This window comes from Podarcis gaigeae (assembly GCF_964106915.1).
Source record: "Podarcis gaigeae genome assembly, chromosome: Z".
Classification (NCBI taxonomy): domain Eukaryota; kingdom Metazoa; phylum Chordata; class Lepidosauria; order Squamata; family Lacertidae; genus Podarcis; species Podarcis gaigeae.
Window position 1 is genome coordinate 1,011,374 of NC_139691.1, and position 20,308 is coordinate 1,031,681.

Genomic DNA, 20,308 nt, shown 5'->3' on the forward strand with positions numbered 1-20,308 from the left:
CTGGTGGGAGGGCGTTCCACAGGGCGGGAGCCACTACCGAGAAGGCCCTCTGCCTGGTTCCTTGTAACTTGGCTTCTGGCAGTGAGGGAACCGCCAGAAGGCCCTTGGAGATGGACCCAGGTGTCCGGGCAGAACAATGGGGGTGGAGACGCTCCTTCAGGTATATTGGACCGAGGCCGTTTAGGGCTTTAAAGGTCAGCACCGACACTGAATTGTGCTTGGAAACGTCCCGGGAGCCAGTGTAGCCCTTTTGCCTCTGCCGCTCCTGAGTAACCGGTGCGCCCCGTCGGGGCCACAAGTCCATGGAAGGCAGTCCCGAGCTGGGCTGATGAGGACGGGACGTTTCGTCTTCGGGCTGGGCGGGGAGGCGGGGCAAGCGGAGCTCTGCTCAAAGGCCGCGGTGGGGGGAAGCCCTGCCCCCACTGGGTGGGTGGGGGTTCTGACTCCCGACGCCCCACCCCGCGGGTATAGTGGAGCCCTAACTCTCCACTCCCCAGCGCCCTCCTTCCTCGGCTGGGCGCTTCTTACTCCCGCCCACCCCCATCCCACCTCCACACCCCCCCAAGCCTCGAGAGGCGGCGGAGGACACTGGGCAAACACAGCTTCCTCGCCCAGCTATATAGGCGGCTGCCCTCCCTTGCCCATCGGTCGGTCGTCGGTCCCGCTGCCAGTCTTCCCTTAGGTCCCGGACCCGCCGCCGCCATCACCGCCAGTTAAGGCTCAGACGCTGCCCGGCTCTCCTACTTTCCCAGAGATGATGGATTACTCCTACGACGATGATCTGGACGAGCTGTGCCCAGTCTGCGGGGACAAGGTATCCGGCTATCACTACGGGCTGCTCACCTGCGAGAGTTGCAAGGTAAGGGCCGGCCGTCGCGGGACAGCGACCGTCTCGGGACTGCCTCCCGCAGCGGGGAAAGGGGCTTAGTGGTCATCTTCTTAGGAAGGAGAGAGGGGAGAGCGTTGAGATCAGGGATCCCCAAATTTGGACCCCCCAAAATGTTTCAGGGCAGCAGGGTGGGCTTGTGGGGGTCGGATGCCCTTCTTAAAAAAAATTGCGGGCTCCCCCTTCCCCAATGAACTCCACTCCACCCGTCGACTGAATAATGACCCCCGGGTGGGATTATCATAATAAATGCCGCATTGAAAATGGAATATCGCCCGGGGCGTTTTAACTGCAGCGCCCTAAAACACCCCGGAGCAAAACCGTCGGTTCAGAAAATTATGGTGGCGTATTTTAATACATGACGCTGGACGCGCGTATTTAAAAGAGGTTCGTCTCTCGGCGAGCGACGGGGTTTACAAATATTTGCAGGGCAAAACGGCGAGAACAGGATTGAAAAGAAAATAATTAGGACGCAAACAAAATTTGAATTATTATCGCTATCACTGCTTCATTGTTATATGAAATAGCGGTAACTGCTTCATTATTATTAAAGTTAATCATTAAAATTAAGCCATGCTACTAATATGAGCAACATAAACGCAAATAATTATATTGATTAAAATAGCTCCAAAATTATTGTTAAACGTATTTTTCTTAAGCAACAAGCCATCCTCGTGGACCTCTGGATTACCCAGAGCTTCCGAACAGTATTTAATTAATCCCAGAACCTTAACATATTCTGTTGAAAATCCCGGTACATATTTCGACCTATAGAAGCTTCACTCGTCTTAATTTTCCGGGGCTCATCTCTGTAGCGCAGCCCCACAACGCTCGCCCTGTGGAACCCACAATACGGCCTCAGTTCCTTTGGGGTTTTTGTTTTCGATCGTTTGTGATATTTTAGAGGACGAGAATGTTTATCACTTCTCCTCGAACCCCGATTTTACGGAGGGCGAGTTTTAAGGAGTCCGTGATCCGGAGCCAAAAATCGCATGTAACGCCGATTTAATGCCATTCCCGTTCAGGAGCGATAGGTTTCCTAAGTCTGTTCCGGGGAGGGGGGCGGGGGGGGGTAAATGCTTCCCCTGCGCGGCCTTTTCGTCCCTAAAACTCTTTTCGAAAAATGCGCGGTAGGAATTCTTTGGAAATCTTTTCTGAGAATGAATAAAATGCTTCCGGAATAAACGAAATCGACTGGTTTGCGGGCGACTCGATCAGGAAATGTGTCCGGGAAAATGCATCCCGGTCTGGAGTTCCCAAAAGGTGATTCAAAGAAGAAGATTCATCTTTGGGGGAACCGCAAGTCTTAAGTGAACCTAGGGGCGCGTTTGGGGATCTGAGGACACTTTCCGGTGAGCAGCATGGGCACCTCAGGGTGTGGATGTGACGGGGCAATTATGTTCCAAGAAATTGTAGATTTTTAGGCGCGGGGAAATATATGGCTGCGCGAAAGACGCGCGAGGACCCTGCGCGCCTCTTTCCCTGGAGCCGAGCGGGGGGAACCGAATGGAGACCCTGAGCGCTGCTCTCTGCCCCTCTGTGCAGAAGGCCTGGCGGTGCTCAGGACCAGACCCGGGTGGCCCGCTCCGTCCTTCTCTCCAGGAACTGAGAGGGGTCTCCGGAGGCCGCCAGAGGACAGTGCTCGGCGGGGCCCCTACTGGGAAGGGCCGTTTTGTAAGCGGCGGGTGCGGGAAGGGTTAAGGAGAAATTGGGGTGGGGGGGGTGAGGCGAATATTGAATATTGCCCTCCACTCCGCTGCCGGATGATAACACCCAGCAACGCCATCTCTTTAAATGTCTGTTCTTGGTCATTTTTCTGCTTTGTGGATTTATTTATTTGCCTGACGTTCTTCTGTTTTTCTTCGTTCAGTTCGGTTTAGTTTATGTCCAGTTCCCCGTCCTCCCTTGCTGTCTCTAACGGTGTTTTAGCTTGCTTGCTTGCTTGTTTTGAGACGGTGTTTTTGAGATTCCTACCTTAATGGTGGGACCGAGGAAGGTGGGGGAGGGAGAGGCCCAGAGACGGGAGCCTCAGTTTACCAGGATGTGTCTCTGCGTATGTCTGTCACATTTGTCGAGAGGCCCCCACAAAGGAAGGCCAAGGTCTTCAAGCTTCTGGAGGTCCCCCCCACCATCATGTGTGTCTGTGGGGGGGAGAATCGGCAGCTCCAGCTTGAACTATGCGATCGCCCCCACCCTCACCACCAGCGAAAGGGAGATGCGCTTTCCCTGGGGGACTGATAATGCCCTAAGCGCCATGTGGGGGTGGGGGGTGGGGTTGCCAGTTAGGTCCTGAGAGAGACTCTAGTCTTAAGAAACATCTGCCCCCCTGTCTCAGTCTCTGGCTGGGAAAAGTGTATTCCTTCACTTACACTCCAGAATTATAATTAGGATTATTAAATGTATTGCTCGCTCTTCACCAGTAGGTCCCAATGCGGCTTACAGCAATCTGAAATTCAGAATTAACAATTGTGTGGTAAGCCGGCACTGCCTCCCCCGCTCCCCCCCCCCCGCGTGGTTCTTGCAGTTTAACATCCTGGCTGAAGGTTAGATTCCAGGAGGCAGAATATGACAGGGCCTGGGGTATCTGCAGACAGGTGCCGGGGCTGAAGCGAGGGGGCCGGGGCGGTGGAGCCAAGCGAGGAACCGTGCGCGTTTTGCCTTCTCAGAAGAGGCGCGCTCTTGAGGCTCCCTTTCCCCAGGGTGAGGCCGCCTCTTCTAGGGATTCATCCCTGGAGCTGGGCCGCCCACCTTATTCTGAGTCGAAGATCTTTTTATTTAATTGCCTGAGGTTGTGACGTCACCGGCGGCTTGCAGAAGTTCACAAGACAAAATGACTTGCTGAAATGTGCTTTATTTTATATAATCGCAATATAATGTGATTCTCCTCCTTATGTGGAGGTGGTGATGGAATAATAATAATAATAAAAAAATATTTTTACACAGCCCATTTAATTGGGTTGCCCTAGCCGCTCTGCGAGTGGCTTCCAGTATATATAAAAACATAGTAAGACACAGTAAAACATTACACCTTATAGAGCTTCCCTATACAGGGCTGCCTTCAGATGTTTCCTAAATGTTATATAATTACTCATCTCCTGATGGGAGGGCGTTCCACAGGGCGGGCGCCACCACCGAGAAGGCCCTCTGTCTTTGCTTCTCGCAGTGAGGGAACCGCCAGAAGGCCCTCAGAGCTGGACCTCAGAGTTATGGGTTCTTGTCGCCCCTCCTTGATAGGAGTGAGGGTGGTGGCGATGGTGGGGGCCAGAATGGGACAGCTTGATTAGACGCTAATTATTATTGGAGCTGTGGTCCCCAAGGAGTCCCTGGCCTCCCAGTTCTCCTCTGCTCCAGCCAGCATGGCCACCGGACTGGTTAGGGGTGATGGGAGTCGTACCCTTTGCTATCAAGTGCTTCAGTCCGGGGTGCCGCGGTTATTGTCCCTGCTCAGCCCTGAAACTCTCCCCGGTTGCTCCGCATATCGCCCCTCCTCTCACCGTTGCTCCGTTCCTGCTTTGCTCAAAAGTCTTCCTCTTCCATTTCCGAGCTGCCTCATGTGTGATTTATTATATTATATTATATTATATTATATTATATTATATTATATTATATTATATTATATATTATATTTACTTTCACTCCTGGCGCGATGTGTGGTTTTCTGCATGTAGTTCCAAACCGTGATAATTTAGAACAGGTACTTTATAATAAGCAAACATCCAAACATGAAAACTATTATTTTATTTTAAAAGCCACACGCTCGATCCCCAGTAGGGCTGGGAATGTCCCCTGCCAAAACCCCGTGAGCTCTGCTGCCAGTCCATACAGGCGGCGTTGAGCCAGCTGAACCAAAGTTCTGCCTAGGTATGAGGCAGATTTCCATGTTCCTGAACTGCTAAGACCCAAAAAATTAACATGGTATAATCTTCTTCATCAGGAGCATATGGGGACATGACTCTTGGGTTGTGGTATTGTTTAGAGATTGTTGTTTATTGTTTACGACTACTTTTGTAATGTTTGTAATTGTGTTTTTGTTTTTACATGTTGTAAGCTGCCTTGAATATGGTTTTAACTTTGGAAAGGCAACACACAAAACCATTGAAAGACAGAGAGGACGTTAAGTGTGAAATCAGAGGGAAATTAAATGGATTTATGATTATTAATAGTATCACTATCATCTTACAAAGGGCCCCAAAGTATAAAGTAAAGACAAAAACAGTCTATGCCCACAGACTCACCATCAGAGAGACATGGCACAAAAGAAATAAACAACGAGGAAGGCAGAGGAAAGCAAGTGTTGGAGCAATTGCTCCCTGACTGGCCCACGGATGGGGCCAGGTCGCTGTTCCTTGAACAGTCCTTCAGATAAGGGATGCAAAAATGGTTTCAGTCGCCCTTCCCAGAGCAGAGTTGATGATCACAATGCTTTGGTACACGTGTCGTGGGATACACTCTCACACGCATTCAGGTCTCCCGATTGCACCCTGCCGCTTTCCCAGTTGCCCCCTTCCCCCCCAAAGAGCGCCAGAGGGAACTGGGTTTTGAGACAAGGAGCAGAGCTAGCTATCTAAACCCAGAAGAAGCAGCATTATTTATTAAATTTGTATAGTGCTCTTCATCCAAAGATCCCAGGGCGGTTCACAACAGAAAAAAATACAAAATGAGGGCACAAATACATAATAAAACATAAACTAACCAACAAACAACTCCCCTCCCAGAAACACCTTTAAAAGGACACAGAATGTTAATCGGCTGACAAGAAGAAGGGTCTCTCAGGTGATATATAGTCTTCTCCCGCCTGCACCCCGGCTTAATCTGTGTCGGGGTTCCCTGTGAGTTCCTCAGAATCCTAGGCTGTGCTCTGGAAGGTCTGGCATATTCACTAAAGCGAGAGTTCCACTGGGCATACTCAGAGCGCATGTTTGAATCCTCCTCCCAAGTGACAGCTGCTTTGGGCAGGGCGGGACTTGCAAGGCGAGGGGTGTGGGACCCACCTGTGACCCCCCCCCCGTTCGTGGGGAATTCTTCGCGCTTCCAGACTCCTTGAACTTCTCACACTCCCCCCCCCCCCCGCACATCTTGTCCTCAGGGCTTCTTCAAGAGAACGGTGCAGAACAGCAAGCACTACACGTGTACGGAGAATCAGAACTGCAAGATCGACAAGACGCAGCGCAAGAGGTGCCCCTATTGCCGCTTCCAGAAGTGCCTCGTGGTGGGCATGAAACTCGAAGGTGACTCCCGTGGGCAGAGTCTTGGGCGGGTGGGCGGGCGGGCGGGGGGCGAGTCTTTGCAACAGGGAAGGTAGGTGCCGACGCGAAAGCGCCTTCTGCCAAGCGGGCGGGGAGGGATCCTGACATCCAGCCTATGTCCTGGATGCTGCTGCCTCTGAGCTAACCGCGGCCAGGAGGGCTTTTGCTCCAGCCAAAACAGGACCTGGGGACGTGGGACTTGACGTGGGCGGGAGGGGGTGGAAGGAGGGGGAAAGAAGATTCCACCTAAGCATTAGGAAGAACTTCCTGACAGTAAGAGCTGTTCGACAGTGGGATTTGCTGCCAAGGAGTGTGGTGGAGTCTCCTTCTTTGGAGGTCTTCAAGCAGAGGCTTGACAACCATATGTCAGGAGTGCTCTGATGGTGTTTCCTGCTTGGCAGGGGGTTGGACTCGATGGCCCTTGTGGTCTCTTCCAACTCTATCATTCTATGATTCTATGACTGCCGACTTGACCCCTACCGGCCAATTTTCTTCCTCGTTCCCCCTCTTAACCCCCTTTGCTTTTCTACCTCTGAGGGGGCGAGGAAGCAAAACATATAGGTATACATGCATTTCGTGCCTAGGTCGTGAGAATGCAACACCTTCCCTGGCCAGGAGGCGCGTTTTTGAAAAGAGCGCGCCTGCAGGCACAGCGTCCACCCAAAGAACAGTGCCAGGCGGTTTAAAAGAGACTTTTTGAGATGTTCTGGATCTGCTTCCTTTATATCTTTAGCCTCTTTCCCCTCTACCCACCCCTTCCCCTAGTAATCCCCCCTTCTCCCTCTGCTGGGTTTCCATGTGTCCCGTGTGGCTCTTTATAAGAGGGGCAGGGACCTTACCCTGCAAGGACTCTTGGAAGTGAGACCCTGTAAAATGCAAAGGAGCCGAGTGCTTTTTCTGCCTGTGCTGTCAAGCTCAGTTGCAAGCACCAATATCCTTATTGCTATTAATTCCGTGTTCCATTTGAGCGGAGGCCCCTGGAAGGCTTTAAAAGAGGGCGGGGGCATGAATTCATGCAGGATTATAAGGCTATCCATGGCAGCAGTGCTTTCAGACGTGCTCAGATCCTGCTCGCGTGTTTCCCATGGGGGTATCTAGGTGGCCACTGTGAGAACAGGATGCGGGACTGGATCCCCCCCCCCCCCTTGGGTTCCTCTTATGTTCTTGAGGCAAAATGCCTGTGCAGCCTCTTCTGACACTCTTATGTCCAAAGAGCCTTTCGCGCTCCCCCCCGCGTCATATGCTGACTCTTTAAGAGCTAGCATTAGGGCGATAATTAAATCTGACGGGAGTCCCGTCCGCCCCCGTCTCATTGCCCAGGCCCAGTTCCTGGTGCTCGGCTGGCTTTGCTGGAGAAGTCCTGGAAAAAACCCCGCATTTATTTTTATGTTGCTTTTAAAGCCCGACTTTCCAGTTCCGTTTCCACTGAGTGATCTGAAGATTGGTATATTTCCCATTTAGAGTCTAGCGATTAAAAGGCCGCAGTACCGATTCAATGCACACTGTTTGCTGGTACTCCCAGTTTAAAACCCGACTTCCCAGCTCCGTTTCTGCTGCGGGTTGCTGTCACGTTCGGGGACTTTCCTGCCTTAGAGAGCAGAGCGGAGGTCTGCCCGGAGAGCAGGCTTTGAACGACAGAAAGCGAAAGCAAATTCCTCCATGGGGTGGAAAGGAGGGGGCGAGGCTGGGCGCGGGTCCCGGGGGAGGCTGCTCCACAGCATAGTAGTCTAGGTCTGGAAGGACACGTGTCTCCGGGAACCAATTGGGGTTTCAAATAATAAAAATGGGATAAAAATAAACACACAGAGAGGTCACGTGAGAGCCATCTTCAAATACCTAAAGGACTGTCGCATGGAAAATGGACCATGCTTGTTTTTTTCCTGCTCCGGAGGGCAGGACCCGAACTCACGGTTTCAAGAGACGAGGCAGGAGATTCATTCAGGCTCAGCCCCAGAAAGACATTTCTGACGGCCAAAGCTGTTCGACGGTGGGAGGGTCTCCCGCGGGAGGTGGTGGTCTCTGCTTCCACGGAGGCTGGAGAGCCACCGGTCAGGGTGATTCCAGGGGTTGGACTAGATGACCCTTGGGGAACCCTTTCAAGAAAGCCCAAGTAAAGGCTACCAATTTTATCAGATCATGAAGGCTAGTTCCATAGTTGCCAGGCTTGCGATGAGGGTTGTCTTGAACAGGATGGTTCTGTTGCCTATGTCATAAAGGAATGCCAAATCATATAAAGTGTCCGGAGGTTCTACGCGTTGTCAAAATCTCAAATATGTGCGTTTCTCTCCATCAAAGCTGTATCCCAGAGTGTATGGTACAAAGTGTCCCGTGTAAGATTTTGGGCTGTTTCCCACTGAGTTGCAATTATTATTAATATTAATCAATAAATTAATTACATTTCTAGACTGCCCTTCATCCGAGGATCACAGGGCACTTTACAATATAAAATCACAAAAAGCACATCCCTTAGTAACAATTAAAAAACAATATCTCCCCCCCCCCCACAGTTTAAAAGGCCACAGATGATGATTATACCTCACCCATCTGGTTTGGTTTCCCCAGCCTCTTTGGGTGGCTTACACTGGCTGAAGAGGAATGTTTTTGCCTGGCACTTAAAGATATGTAGAGATGGCACCAGGCTAGCCCCCCCCCCCCCTGGGGAGAGCACCCCACAAGTGGGGAGCCATCACAGAAAAGGCCCCTTCTCATCTGGCCCCCCTCTGGACCTCTCGCGGAGGGGCCACATGAAGAAGGGCCTCAGAGCTTCTGGACAGAAGCGGCCCTTGAGGAGTGGTGCTCCTGCGCCATTTAAGGCTTTGTAGGTCAAAACCAGCACTGAACTGGGCCTGAGGCCCAAGTGGCAGCCAGTTGGGCCACAGTTGGCATTACATTCTCAAACTGTCTTGTTCATGCTGCCAAGGTCATATATAAGACCAATTCTTTGGACAATACATTTACATTTGCATCATCAAAAATATTCAGTAACATTAAGTTTGGGCAACGAACAATAGTTTCTATAAATAGCAATATTTACCATTCATGTAAAGAATAAATTCCAAAAATCTTGCACCAAATTACAGTAAATGGTAATATGTACGAAGTTTATTGCAGTCCCTCCAACTAGTAGGTGATAAAGAAGGAAACATTTTCGACATTTGCAAAGGAGTGCAATACCATCTATGCAGTAATTTCAAGGACTTTTCCCAAAGAAATCTGGAAGCAGATTTTTCAGGGCTGTGATCCCCAAATTTTATTCCCATCCTTGGGAATAATTTGTGCGCAAATATCTAGTTCCCATATCTTTTTGAGGGGGTTCCATAGATCCATTGATAACCTACATTAAGCAATATAGAGTATAATTAAAATCTAATCCTTTCCCTCCTCTACCCATTGTAATTTTCAAATTTTGTTAAGGCGTGAATGGTTTTTTTACGCATTCCTCACCATCTCCAGTTGCACATACAGACTCAGGCATACTCATGGGTGAACTGTGTGATAAGCCAGTGGAGATAGGGCTTTCGTGTACGTGTGCGGGAGATACTTTGTGCATGCTCAGAAGCACCCTCTACGCATATCCCAAGGCATGTGGATGAAAGCAGGCAGTGCCAAGAAGGGGTGTCTGTGTGTTTGTGTGGGCACTGGGGGTATAACGGTTTCCTGTATCATAAAGGGATGAGCTTTTGCTTAAAAACACTGAAAAAGGGACTAATTATTCTCAGTTATTGAAAAAGCTTGCCCTGAAATGAAAAGTTGGAAACATTGTATATGTAAAGTTACTACTCATAACTATTAGCACTTTTAAAAACTTCATGGAACTGTTTATAACGTTTACAGCTGCCTGGAACTTCCTAAAACTGCTGAGAATGTTCAAGAAGAATCCTGATATTGCTCTATATGGAAAGATTTCTGGACAAACAACTAAACTTCTTAACTTTTAATATTTATTTATGTGGCAATATACAATTGTGGTTGGAGAAACCCAGTTGGATTATAATCATAATCATTACAATGTCGCACAAGATCCTCAATTTATTCTCAGCAATAAGAAGTGATGGACCATGTATAAAATATTGTACATGTATTACAAAATATGCAAGCTCCATTTTTCCTGTATACATGCCATGCATAATACATTATACAGTTACATCTACCAAAATCGATGTATTGCTTTCGGGGTGACCTTTTTTCAAAAGGTTTGGAAACGACAGTTCGTTCCTTTGTTTTTAGGCAAAAGTTCGTCTAACTAAGCTACAGGAACATGAGGTTGTAAAAAAGTTATAACCCTAGCGGACACTTCCCTTTCCAAAGATCCCAGGGGGAAGGAATAAAAATAATACTGTATTCAGATTTGTTTTTTGTTTAAATCCCAGCAGTCCGGACATTTATTCCGGCGGGTGCTCAGCTTTTTCTACCGTTGCAAGGAAATAGCCTCCTGTCCTGAGCAGTGCTGAGTGTCCAGCCAAGCAGTGGACTGGGATGCGGGCCTCACTGGAGTCCCTTGGGCACGCCCATTGTGCAGAACCTGGCGGGCCAGAGCCCCCTCTGACAGCAGGCACCATGGGGGGGGGGAGAGATCTGCTCGGTGGTGAAGTGCCCCCACTTTGCATGCCAAAGGCTCCAGGTTCAATCCCTGGCACCCCCGCCCCCCCTTAAAAGGACCCTTGGCCGGAGAGCTGCTGCCAGCACAGCAGACAATACCGGTGGGTTAGATGGACACCAGTGTCCGCCAGATTCTTCTGTTCTGTGCCTTGGCGGAGCAGCTGTGATGAAACCTTGGGCCTCACCCCGGAGGTTTCTGAGCTACAGTTCCCGTCAGCTCCCAGCTGATGGAAGTTGTAGTCCAAAATATTTGTTTGCATTTATATCCCACCTCGTTCTCCGAGGAGCTTAGGGTGGCAGAGGTACAGGGTTCTCCCCTATTTAACCCCATCTGCAGTGCACGCAGAGTGCCCATACCCTGTGATGCCTTGCGACTGGCCTTAGCCTTGCCCGCGTCAGGTGGGCTTCGCGTGGCTTTATCCACCAGGGGTCGCCGCGAGGGGCGGAGAAAGGCTATAGTTCAGAAGGTCCCAGGCTTAGTCCCCAGGGACATCTCCAGCAAGCAGGGCTGGGAGAAGACTATGAGGAGATGCTGCCAGTCGGTTGTAGACAATTCCGAGCTCTATAGACCAGGAGTCTCTGACTTGGCAAAAGGCAACCGCCCCACGTTCTTATGTTCTTCTGTTATTCTGCGTGGAGCAAATGGACGCACGAAGAAGGGAACGAAAGAGAATGCTATCCATTCATCCATTAATTGCATTTATATCCCCTTTTCCTCGGAAGAGCTCAATGTGGCTTCCACGTGGCGTCCAGAGTGGCGCAATCTAATCCCAACGACAACCCTGTGAGGTAGGCTAGAGTGACAAGCAGTGACTGGCCCAGGGAGCAAATTTGTATGAAATATTGTGGGAGAGCTAAGCCCCTTTCCGCATAATCGATCACAAGACACACACATCACTTGAGTAGCAATGCCCATTAACCGGGGTGGGGACTGTGCCCCTCCAATATTTTGTTAGGGGGTGGGGAAAGGGACCTCGACCCCTAGGAGATGGCTTCTGTGGACTGGCCTCTAATGCCACACGCAGGGAGCTTCGAGGCCGAGTGGGAGGATTTGAACCCAGGTCTCTCCCAGGTCCAAGTAAACTAATCACTATGCCACCCCGGACCTCTTAAAAAGAGATCCTTCAACAATGGAGGCCAAAAGGCAACATAAAAGTGTACTGATTCGGGAGGACTAGAGGAAAGGGAGGGGGCGCTGACACCAGCCGCTCTCAAAGGGCTCAAAAACCGACCCCAGATAGGAGAAGAGGAAGGATGTGCGCGAGAGCAGGAGTGAGACGAGGAATCAGGACATCATTGGCATTGCGCGTAATTGCGCAGGGGTGCGCGCAGACATCTTTGCTAGCGGCACCGAGGACTTCCCAAGGTGGCGGAGATGGGGAGCCCACGGCCATGTTGGCTGCCAGTCCGATGAGCGACGGGCCACGGGGGGTCGACCACACCTGAACTCCCCATTCTCATTTCCCGTCGACCGGCTTGCAGGAATTGGTGGGACTTTGCTGGGAGGTCCCTTCCCCAATTTCTGAATGATTTAATTTGTAACGCACTGCCTTTCTGGCCAAGGAACCCAAGGCGGCTCACCATTTTCGAATGCAGAAACCAATAAATTACACAGCATAAACCAAGAAGTTCTGGCTGAAGTAGGAACCAGACCGAGGTGAGGAGTTGAGTTTTGGCGCGCCTCTTCCGCTCCAGCGGAGACGAGGAGCCCGCGGTTCTCCAGATGTGGTCCCCAGGCTCCAGCAACCTCTGGAGAGCCGCAGGCCCCTCACCCCCCAGCGCCCCGAGCTTGGGGAGGGCTGTTGCGCCAGCACCCTGCTTCCAAGATGCATCTGGAGGATGGGAAGCGCCAGAAAAGCATCTCTGACCACCAAGGTCTTTGGTTGGACCTCGCAATGTCAGCTGCTGGCTGGGCCGCTGGCTTCTAGCTCATGCGCAGACCGCTGGGGCGCACAGATGGGGCGGGTCGTCCCCCCTCCAAAGTAGGAACAAGGACCTCCGGAAGGCTAACACCTGAGCACGTCGTTTTCAAGTCGGTTTCAACTTTTAATAGTAGCGCGGGCTTACCAGCCTCGCATGGCCCTTTACCCCAGGAGGAGTTTGGCAGAGGCGTTTCCGCGGCCAGTGGCCGCCGCCTGCCTTCCTTCCTTGCTCCGGAGGAAGGTGGGAGGCGAAGCCGCGTCCTCTGCCAATGGACCCCGCGGGATGGCCGGGCCTCCTCTTCTCCCGGGTTCGTGGGAGTCGCTCTTGGCGGCTGGAAGCCTCTCCTGGCTTCTCCCTCCCGCTTCCCCTCTTCTCAGGGACTAGGGCGGGAGGTAGGATATGGGGCGAGTTTCTTCTTTTGGAAGCGGGGGAGGAGAGTGCTCTCTTCCAGGGCGCGCTTCCAAGGCAGCTGCTGCGCTTTTGGGAACAGTGTCGGCGTCGGGGATGGAGGCCGGGGGAGGCCAGCAGAGAAGCACCTGCGCGGGTTTCACAACCAGGACACATTCTTGCGCTCTGCTCGAGGGTCGTGGCGCGGGAAGTGGCGCGAAATAACAACAGCTAGCTTGGGAAAGGGGTCTTTACGCCTAGGACCACGCTCTCCGTCCCCCTCGCCAGGACCATCCTGCAGTCATCCTCTTCCCCCTGAAGCCCAGAGGGTCTAGCATCCACACAGTGTTCAGATGTGCATTAAAGGTCTAGCCAGCACGCCCTTCTTAAATTCAAACGTGTTTCAAAGTTACAGTGTGCACGCGACCTGCAGTGTCGCCAAAGCGGGGCGGAGCAGGGGCCATATTCGTGGCGTTCCCCCACCCCGCGTGCAGTCGTTTGAACGCAGCCTGGGCCCTCCTGGTCGGATTTTGTCTGACGCCTTTTCCCCGCTTTCTCTCCCTTTCCCCCTTCTTCTCCTCCCTCCCTCCCTCCTCCCTCCAGCCGTGCGCGCCGACCGCATGCGGGGTGGCCGGAACAAGTTCGGGCCCATGTACAAGCGGGACCGAGCCATGAAACAGCAGAAGAAGGCGCTGATCCGCGCCAACAGCTTCAAACTGGAGACCGCCCAGCCGCCCATCGTGTCCCCGGTGCAGGCGGCGGCGGAGTACGGCGGGCTGTCGGCCTCGCTGCACGGCCTGAGCCACCACCACCACCACCAGTCTGGGGTGGCAAAGGTGCTGCCCCCGCACGGCAGTGGCAGCAGCAGCAGTAGCTCCAGCAGCTCCGGCAGCGGTGGCGGTGGCAGCGGGATAAGCAGCTCCACCGCCATGGCGCCCGTCGACTACGAGCGCAGCTCCTACGGGACGCCCGCGCTGGCCATGCCGGTGCCCTCGGGTCACGGGCCGCTCTCGGGTTACCACTACCAGTCCTTCGCCAACCGGGCCATCAAGTCCGAGTTCCCGGACCCATACGCGACGCATCCAAACGAGGCAGCCCCGCCGTACCCCTACCCGGAGGTCTACCCCAATGGCGGCTCCGCAGCCACTGGGGGCGACTTGCCCGACGTGATCCTGAAGCTGCTGCAGCAGGAGCCCGACGAGGCGCAACTCAAGGCCCGCATCCTGGCCTGCTTGCAGGAGGAGCAGAGCAAGGCCCGCCACGAGAAGCTCAGCGCCTTTGGCATCATGTGTAAGATGGCGGATCAGACCCTCTTCGCCATCGTGGAGTGGGCGCGCAGCTGCATCTTCTTCAAGGAGCTGGAGGTGAGTGGGAGGCGGGCGGGGTCGTTGCTTTTCGCTGGGGGGGGGGGGACGAGCCCTGAGAGGAAATGGCTTCCCACGACCTACATCTCCCCGACTTGGGCATGTTTCCCGTGGTTGCTTTGTTTGGTCCCGGGGTGGTGGGTGGTGAGGAGGAAGGTTGAACTGTGGCTGGGGCGAGGCCTGCTTTGAGCACGTGCAGAGCGCCGGCAGCGAACGCAGGGTAAGTCTTCTGCCAGGTAAGGACACCCTCAGCTTCACCTGCGCTCAGTAATTTACCTTGGGAACCCTCTTTGAGGTGCCCATCTGGCCCAGGGGCTGCCAGGCGAAAGGGCAGCTGGTGCCCCGTTCTCTCTCTCTGCAGAGGTGGAGGCCGCCCCTTGCCTTCCCGAGCGGTGACGGGAACTTGGGAAGCCTTGGCAAAGGGCAGCTGATTGTTCGCTGCGCCCAACAGCCACCCTTTCAAGGACTCCAGCTCAGAGTTGCTCAGGGACAACCTGAAAGACTGCCCAGCCCACTATGCCCCTTGGTTACTGGTGTCCATCTGGGCTGATGGGGCAGCTGCCAGGGCCACCCCCTGGACAGGTTGCAAATAAGAATGGGGAGGCTGCTGAGAGCGAACAGAGGCTGGTGTGTCCAAAGGGGCCTTGTTGGCCAGAGGTGTCTTAACAGTAAGCCCCATGGAGTGCAGCAGGGCTTACACGCAGGTAAGTGTGTGTATGATTTCAGGCATGCCTGCCTCCCTCAATGCTTGGAAAGGGGTGTGGATATTGAGGCAGGGCCTCCCATTAGTCCACTTTGCCTGTGCAGAAGGGATCTGCTTCATCCCATATTTTGGGGTCCCAGGCGGAACAACAGACCCACATGGACTGTCTCCCTCCTGAACCTTACGGAAGGGCAGGTGTGCACGTGAGAGTGGAGAGGGGCCACTTCTGTGCTCAGCCCTCAGCTGAGAGTGGATCCGGGACCTCACTTGGGCCCGGGGAATCCGAGTTCGAATCCCTTTCTGAAAGGTAAAGGGACCCCTGACCGTTAGGTCCAGTGGCGGACAACTCTGGGGTTGCACGCTCCATCTCTATAGGACAAGGGAGCCGGCATTTGTCCACAGACAACTTCCGGTTATGTGGCCAGAAGGACTAAGCCACTTCAGGCGAACCAGAGCAGCGCACAGAATATCTTTCCTAAATATTGGGCTTATTCACCACTTGGAAAAAATGCATTCTGAGAGGCAGAGAGCTGCCCCCCCCCTGAAAGTGTCATTCAGTGTGAATCTGTGGTGGTGTGAGATTTGCACCCAGGACTCCTCAGTGGATCAGCAACCTCTGCACTGTTCAAGCCCTTGAGGAAATGGCTACAATAAATAAGACCAAAGCAATGGCTGGTGGAGAAATGCTTTCAAATGAATGAAAATTCATGTGTGCAGGGCAGATTCTTTCATTAGCAATGACGGGGCTTTCACATTTAAAACAGCTAAATGAGCTCTCCCCAGTGTGGCTTTATAGTGTCCCACTAAAACTGGTGTCAGAGTTTTCAAAACCCCACTAGCCAGGCAATTGATGGGCATAACTCACTTGAGGCCTGGCCAATGTGGGAGGAAGAGGGCTCAGCTGGCAAATGGGGCTCCAGAAGATTCCTCTGTTAAGGAGCCAGAGGCACCGCCAGGGTCCCTGGGCTCCCATTGCCTGCCTTCCTCCAAGGCCGGTGGATCTCTGTAGCCCTCTCTCCTCACTCCTCCAGGCAGGCAACAAACTGCTCTCCCATTGCAACTTCGCTTTTTAGATCTGGGTTTAAGATCTTCTGTACGAAACAGGTCTGCCATTGGAGAGCTATTGCTTTGATGTATAAATAAAATCTCAGAGCACATTACAACAATTGTGCATAAAACCATACAAGAAAAACTATATAACAAAGTTAACATTAAAGTAAAGGTAAAGGGACCCCTGACCATTAGGTCCAGTCATGGCCGACTCTGGGGTTGCAGCGCTCATTTCGCTTCATTGGCTGAGGGAGCCGGCGTACAGCTTCCGGGTCATGTGGTCAGTAGGACTAAGCCGCTTCTGGCGAACCAGAGCAGCGCACGGAAACGCCGTTTTCCTTCCCGCTGGAGCAGTACCTATTTATCTACTTGCACCCGGAGGTGCTTTCGAACTGCTAGGTTGGCAGGAACAGGGACCGAGCAACGGGAGCTCACCCCGTCACGGGGAATCGAACCACCAACCTTCTAATCGGCAAGTCCTAGGCTCTGCGGTTTAACCCACAACGCCACCCGCGTCCCTAAAGTTAACATTATTAATCAGCTAAAGGCTGTGGAATGGTGTGTTCTTAATTGCCTGCATAAGCCTTATGGGATAGAAAAGAATTTAGCAGGTATGTGAACATTTGAAACAGAAGAGGCCTGGATTCCATGCCGTGTGAGCAAAGGAAATAGTTTATTATTTGTTTGTTTGTTTTTACATTTATAGCCCACTTTTCCCTCCAAAGAGCTCAAGCTGTTACACATAATTCTCTTCCTACCCTCTTTCTTCTCACAACAACCCTGTCATTTAGGGAAAGTGACTGGCCCAAGGCCACTTAGCAAGCTCCTTCAGGCCTTGTTCAAAACTGCAACCATGACGGCTTCAGAGGGTTCTCCTGACTGGGGGGGGGGGGAGGGGGAGGGAGGATGGTGATCTCCAACCCCTGTTTTCAATACCAGTGCTCACCAACTTGGGACAGCATGGTGTAATGGTTAGAGTGTCAGACTAGGAAAAAGTTAACAGTAGATTGGGAGCAAAATTCTCTAGGCAGTTTGTCCTTTAATTATGATGAACTTAACACCAGTGTGTACCTCACAGGGTAGTTTTGAGAATAAAATAGAGGGGAGCCAAGGGGGACCATGGAGGCCAAGGTGGAATATACCGTATTTTATGCTCTATAAGATGCACTTTCCCCCTCCTAAAAAGTAAGGGGAAATGTGTGTGTGTCTTATAGGGCGAATGCAGGCTGCGCAGCTTTCGCTGAAGCCAGGACAGCAAGGGGGATCGATCCGTCTTGCTCTCCTGGCTTCGCTTCGCTGGAGAGGTGCTGCACAGCTTTCCCTCTCTGCGCAGCGCCCCTTCAGCCAAGCGGGGGGAGACATGGAGCCCCTTCCGTTTCTCCTCCCGTTTTGCTGGAGAGACGCTGAGCAGAGAGGGAGAGAGCATTTTTTTTCTTGTTCTCCTCCTCTAAAACTAGGTGCATCTTATGGTCGGGTGCGTCTTATAGCACGAAAAATACGGCAAATGTAATATAGCAGTGAAAGGGGGGTTAGGAAAATGCGTGGGGTGTAAGGTGAACAGTGGCTGCTAGTCATGATTGCACCTCCAGAGTGAATCCTAGTTACCTGGGGCTCAACAGTGGGAGAGAACTGCTAACACCCCCCCATCCTGCAAATGTCCGGCTTGTGGTCTTCCCAGGGGCATCTGTTGGCCACTCTGGGAAATGGGCTGCTGGCCTGCAAGTCCCAAATCCTCTGGAATAGACAGGAAGGCTAATCTTGTTCTAGGACAAAAGTCATTCCCCAACTATTGCTAATCTCGCTTTACTGTGATGTAGACATCACAGTTCCCGTCTTCAAAGACACAGCCCCCTCTCCCCAGAAACTGGGGCTTGAACATGGTGAGGGGGAGGTATTAGTCCCTGATCTGGAGTTTGTGTAGAAATGAAATCTCTCCACCACAATAATGAGCTTCAGAACTTATCTCAATTCTAGCCACACTAAGACAAACACTGCAGAATATCAAAGAAAGACATTGCAAACAGGAGGTGGGCTTCGTCCTTTATGTAGTTCAATGGACTTCCCTCTCTCTGATCCTGGAGGGAGATCCTGGGCTGGTTCATCAATGCAGAACTTCTGCAACAGCTGCTGCTCCTAGCCATCTGCAGTCATGGCTCCCCAAATTTCAGCTTCCAGCTCATGTTTCCAGAGGTGAGTCATCAGGTACTGAATGGAAAAATACCAGCCTCCTCTGATGCTTTTGCTGGAGTGGAACCTCTTGTCTAAGGTAAATGCCCCTTTACAGCATATTCAATACAGTGCACTCAAACACAGCAATTTATTTACATTAAAACTTACAACTTTAATGGGGGGGGGGGGGAGCCAGAGAGAACAGACAACTTGGTGGTTAATACTTTGTCTCGCAGAACCGTTGCTCCAATCTTGCTCCAGCCCTGATGAGAGTAGGTGGAGCAGCCTGGTGCCCTACAGCCTGGCTCAGAGTTAGTGGCCAGACCCACACTGTAGATTTAAAGTCCTCTTAAAGGTAAAGGGACCCCTGACCATTAGGTCCAGTCGTGGCCGACTCTGGAGTTGTGGCACTCATCTCGCTTTATTGGCCGAGGGAGCCAGCGTACAGCCAGCAGGACTAAGCCGCTTCTGGCAAACCAGAGCAGTGCACGGAAACGCTGTTTACCTTTCCGCCGGAGCGTGACCTATTTATCTCCTTGCACTTTGACGTGCTTTCAAACTGCTGGGTTGGCAGGAGCTGGGACGTCATGGGGATTCAAACCGCCGTCCTTCTGATCGGCAAGTCCTAGGCTCTGTGGTTTAACCCACAGCGCCACCCACGTCCCTCTTAAAGTTCTCTTACACCACTTTAAATAGCCTTGGCTTCCCCCGAGAATTCTGGGAGTTGTAGTTTTTAAGGGTGCTAAGAGGCATTAGGGGAGCCCTCTCTCTCCCAGAACTTCAGTTCCCAAAGTGGTGCTACAGTCAGAAACTTAGCCAGGGCCTGGGCAGCCAGATGTGCTGCAGAAGTGCCAGACCAAAGAAGACTGGATGTCTGGATTGGGACCAAGCCATTCTCTAGCCGTGCGCTGTTCTCCCAGCCAGTGGCCAGACCCACACTATAGATTTAAAGTCCTCTCACACCACTTTAAATAGCCCTGGTTTCCCCTTGGGATGACGGGCCTGATCCAGCAGGCTCTTCCTACGTTCTTACGGCTCCTAGCCCTGATGTCTGTGCTCTGCCTCCCACACTGGTGCCGAATACCAGTTGCTGGAAATTGCAGGAGGGGAGAGAGACGCTCTTGGCAGCGCCGGAGGAGGCCGCTTGGGCGCCTGGGGCGGCACACCCTGGGGCAGGGCACACCGCGGGGCTTCCAGAGTCTGCCTGCCTCCTCCCACTCAGCCGCCTTGGTCGGAGCAGAGCCTTCACGCACCCAAGCACCACGTCTCTCCCAGGAGAGACGCGTGGCTTGGGTGCGCTGCAGGCCCGTGGTGAGCGCCGCCCGGCATTTTGTCACCCGCTCAGTGGTGACACCCGGGTGGGCTGCACCCACCACAGCCCCCTTCCTCCGCCACTGGCTCTTGGGTTCATATCCTTCTATCAGGTTTCCCAGAAAGGGCATCTGGTGGGTCATTGTGAGATACTGGACAAGGTGGGCCATTGGCCTCATCCAGGAGACTCTGATGTTCTTGTGAATGTCCTCCTGGCCAGCCCTGGCTGCTTCGAGACCCTGAGTTTGAAGCCAGGGTGCCCTTTGTAACCCCTCCCAAACCGCTCCTTTCCTTCAGGGACTGCAGCAGCCCCGAAACTCTGCAATGGCCCCAAGCTGTGCCAGTGTGTCAGAACCCTCCAGCCTCCCCAGCCCCTTTTGGTACGTAATTGTGCAGAAGGCCGAGGGGACCGGCTGTGTTGCCACTGGGCTAATTGGCCTCTTGACACCAGTTCCCAGTGCAATATTCTGCCCCTCGCCCCCCCACCCCACCCGCCTTCTCCCAGGGCAGCCAGATTGAAATCAGATTTAACCTCCCAGATATATCGTTTCATTTAAGGGCTAGTAATTCTGTCAGTCCGGCTCTGACAAACGAGAGCCTCGCCTGCCAATCTGCGGGCAAGAGTGATGTGCTGCTGTTCCTGGGGTGTCAGGCGCCGGAGAGTTACAGG

General features: G+C 52.6%; 1 protein-coding gene across 1 annotated transcript in view; it reads left to right on the top strand.

Moving 5' to 3' along the window:
- The first annotated feature begins 272 nt into the window (after positions 1-272).
- Positions 273-20,308, top strand: part of NR5A1 (nuclear receptor subfamily 5 group A member 1) — a 45,300-nt gene continuing 25,264 nt past the window's right edge. The window contains exons 1-3 of the mRNA XM_083721815.1: positions 273-859; positions 5,973-6,114; positions 13,645-14,405. Of these exons, the coding sequence (XP_083577941.1) occupies positions 755-859; positions 5,973-6,114; positions 13,645-14,405 (1,008 nt within the window). The 5' untranslated portion in view covers positions 273-754. The remainder of the gene's footprint in view (positions 860-5,972; positions 6,115-13,644; positions 14,406-20,308) is intronic.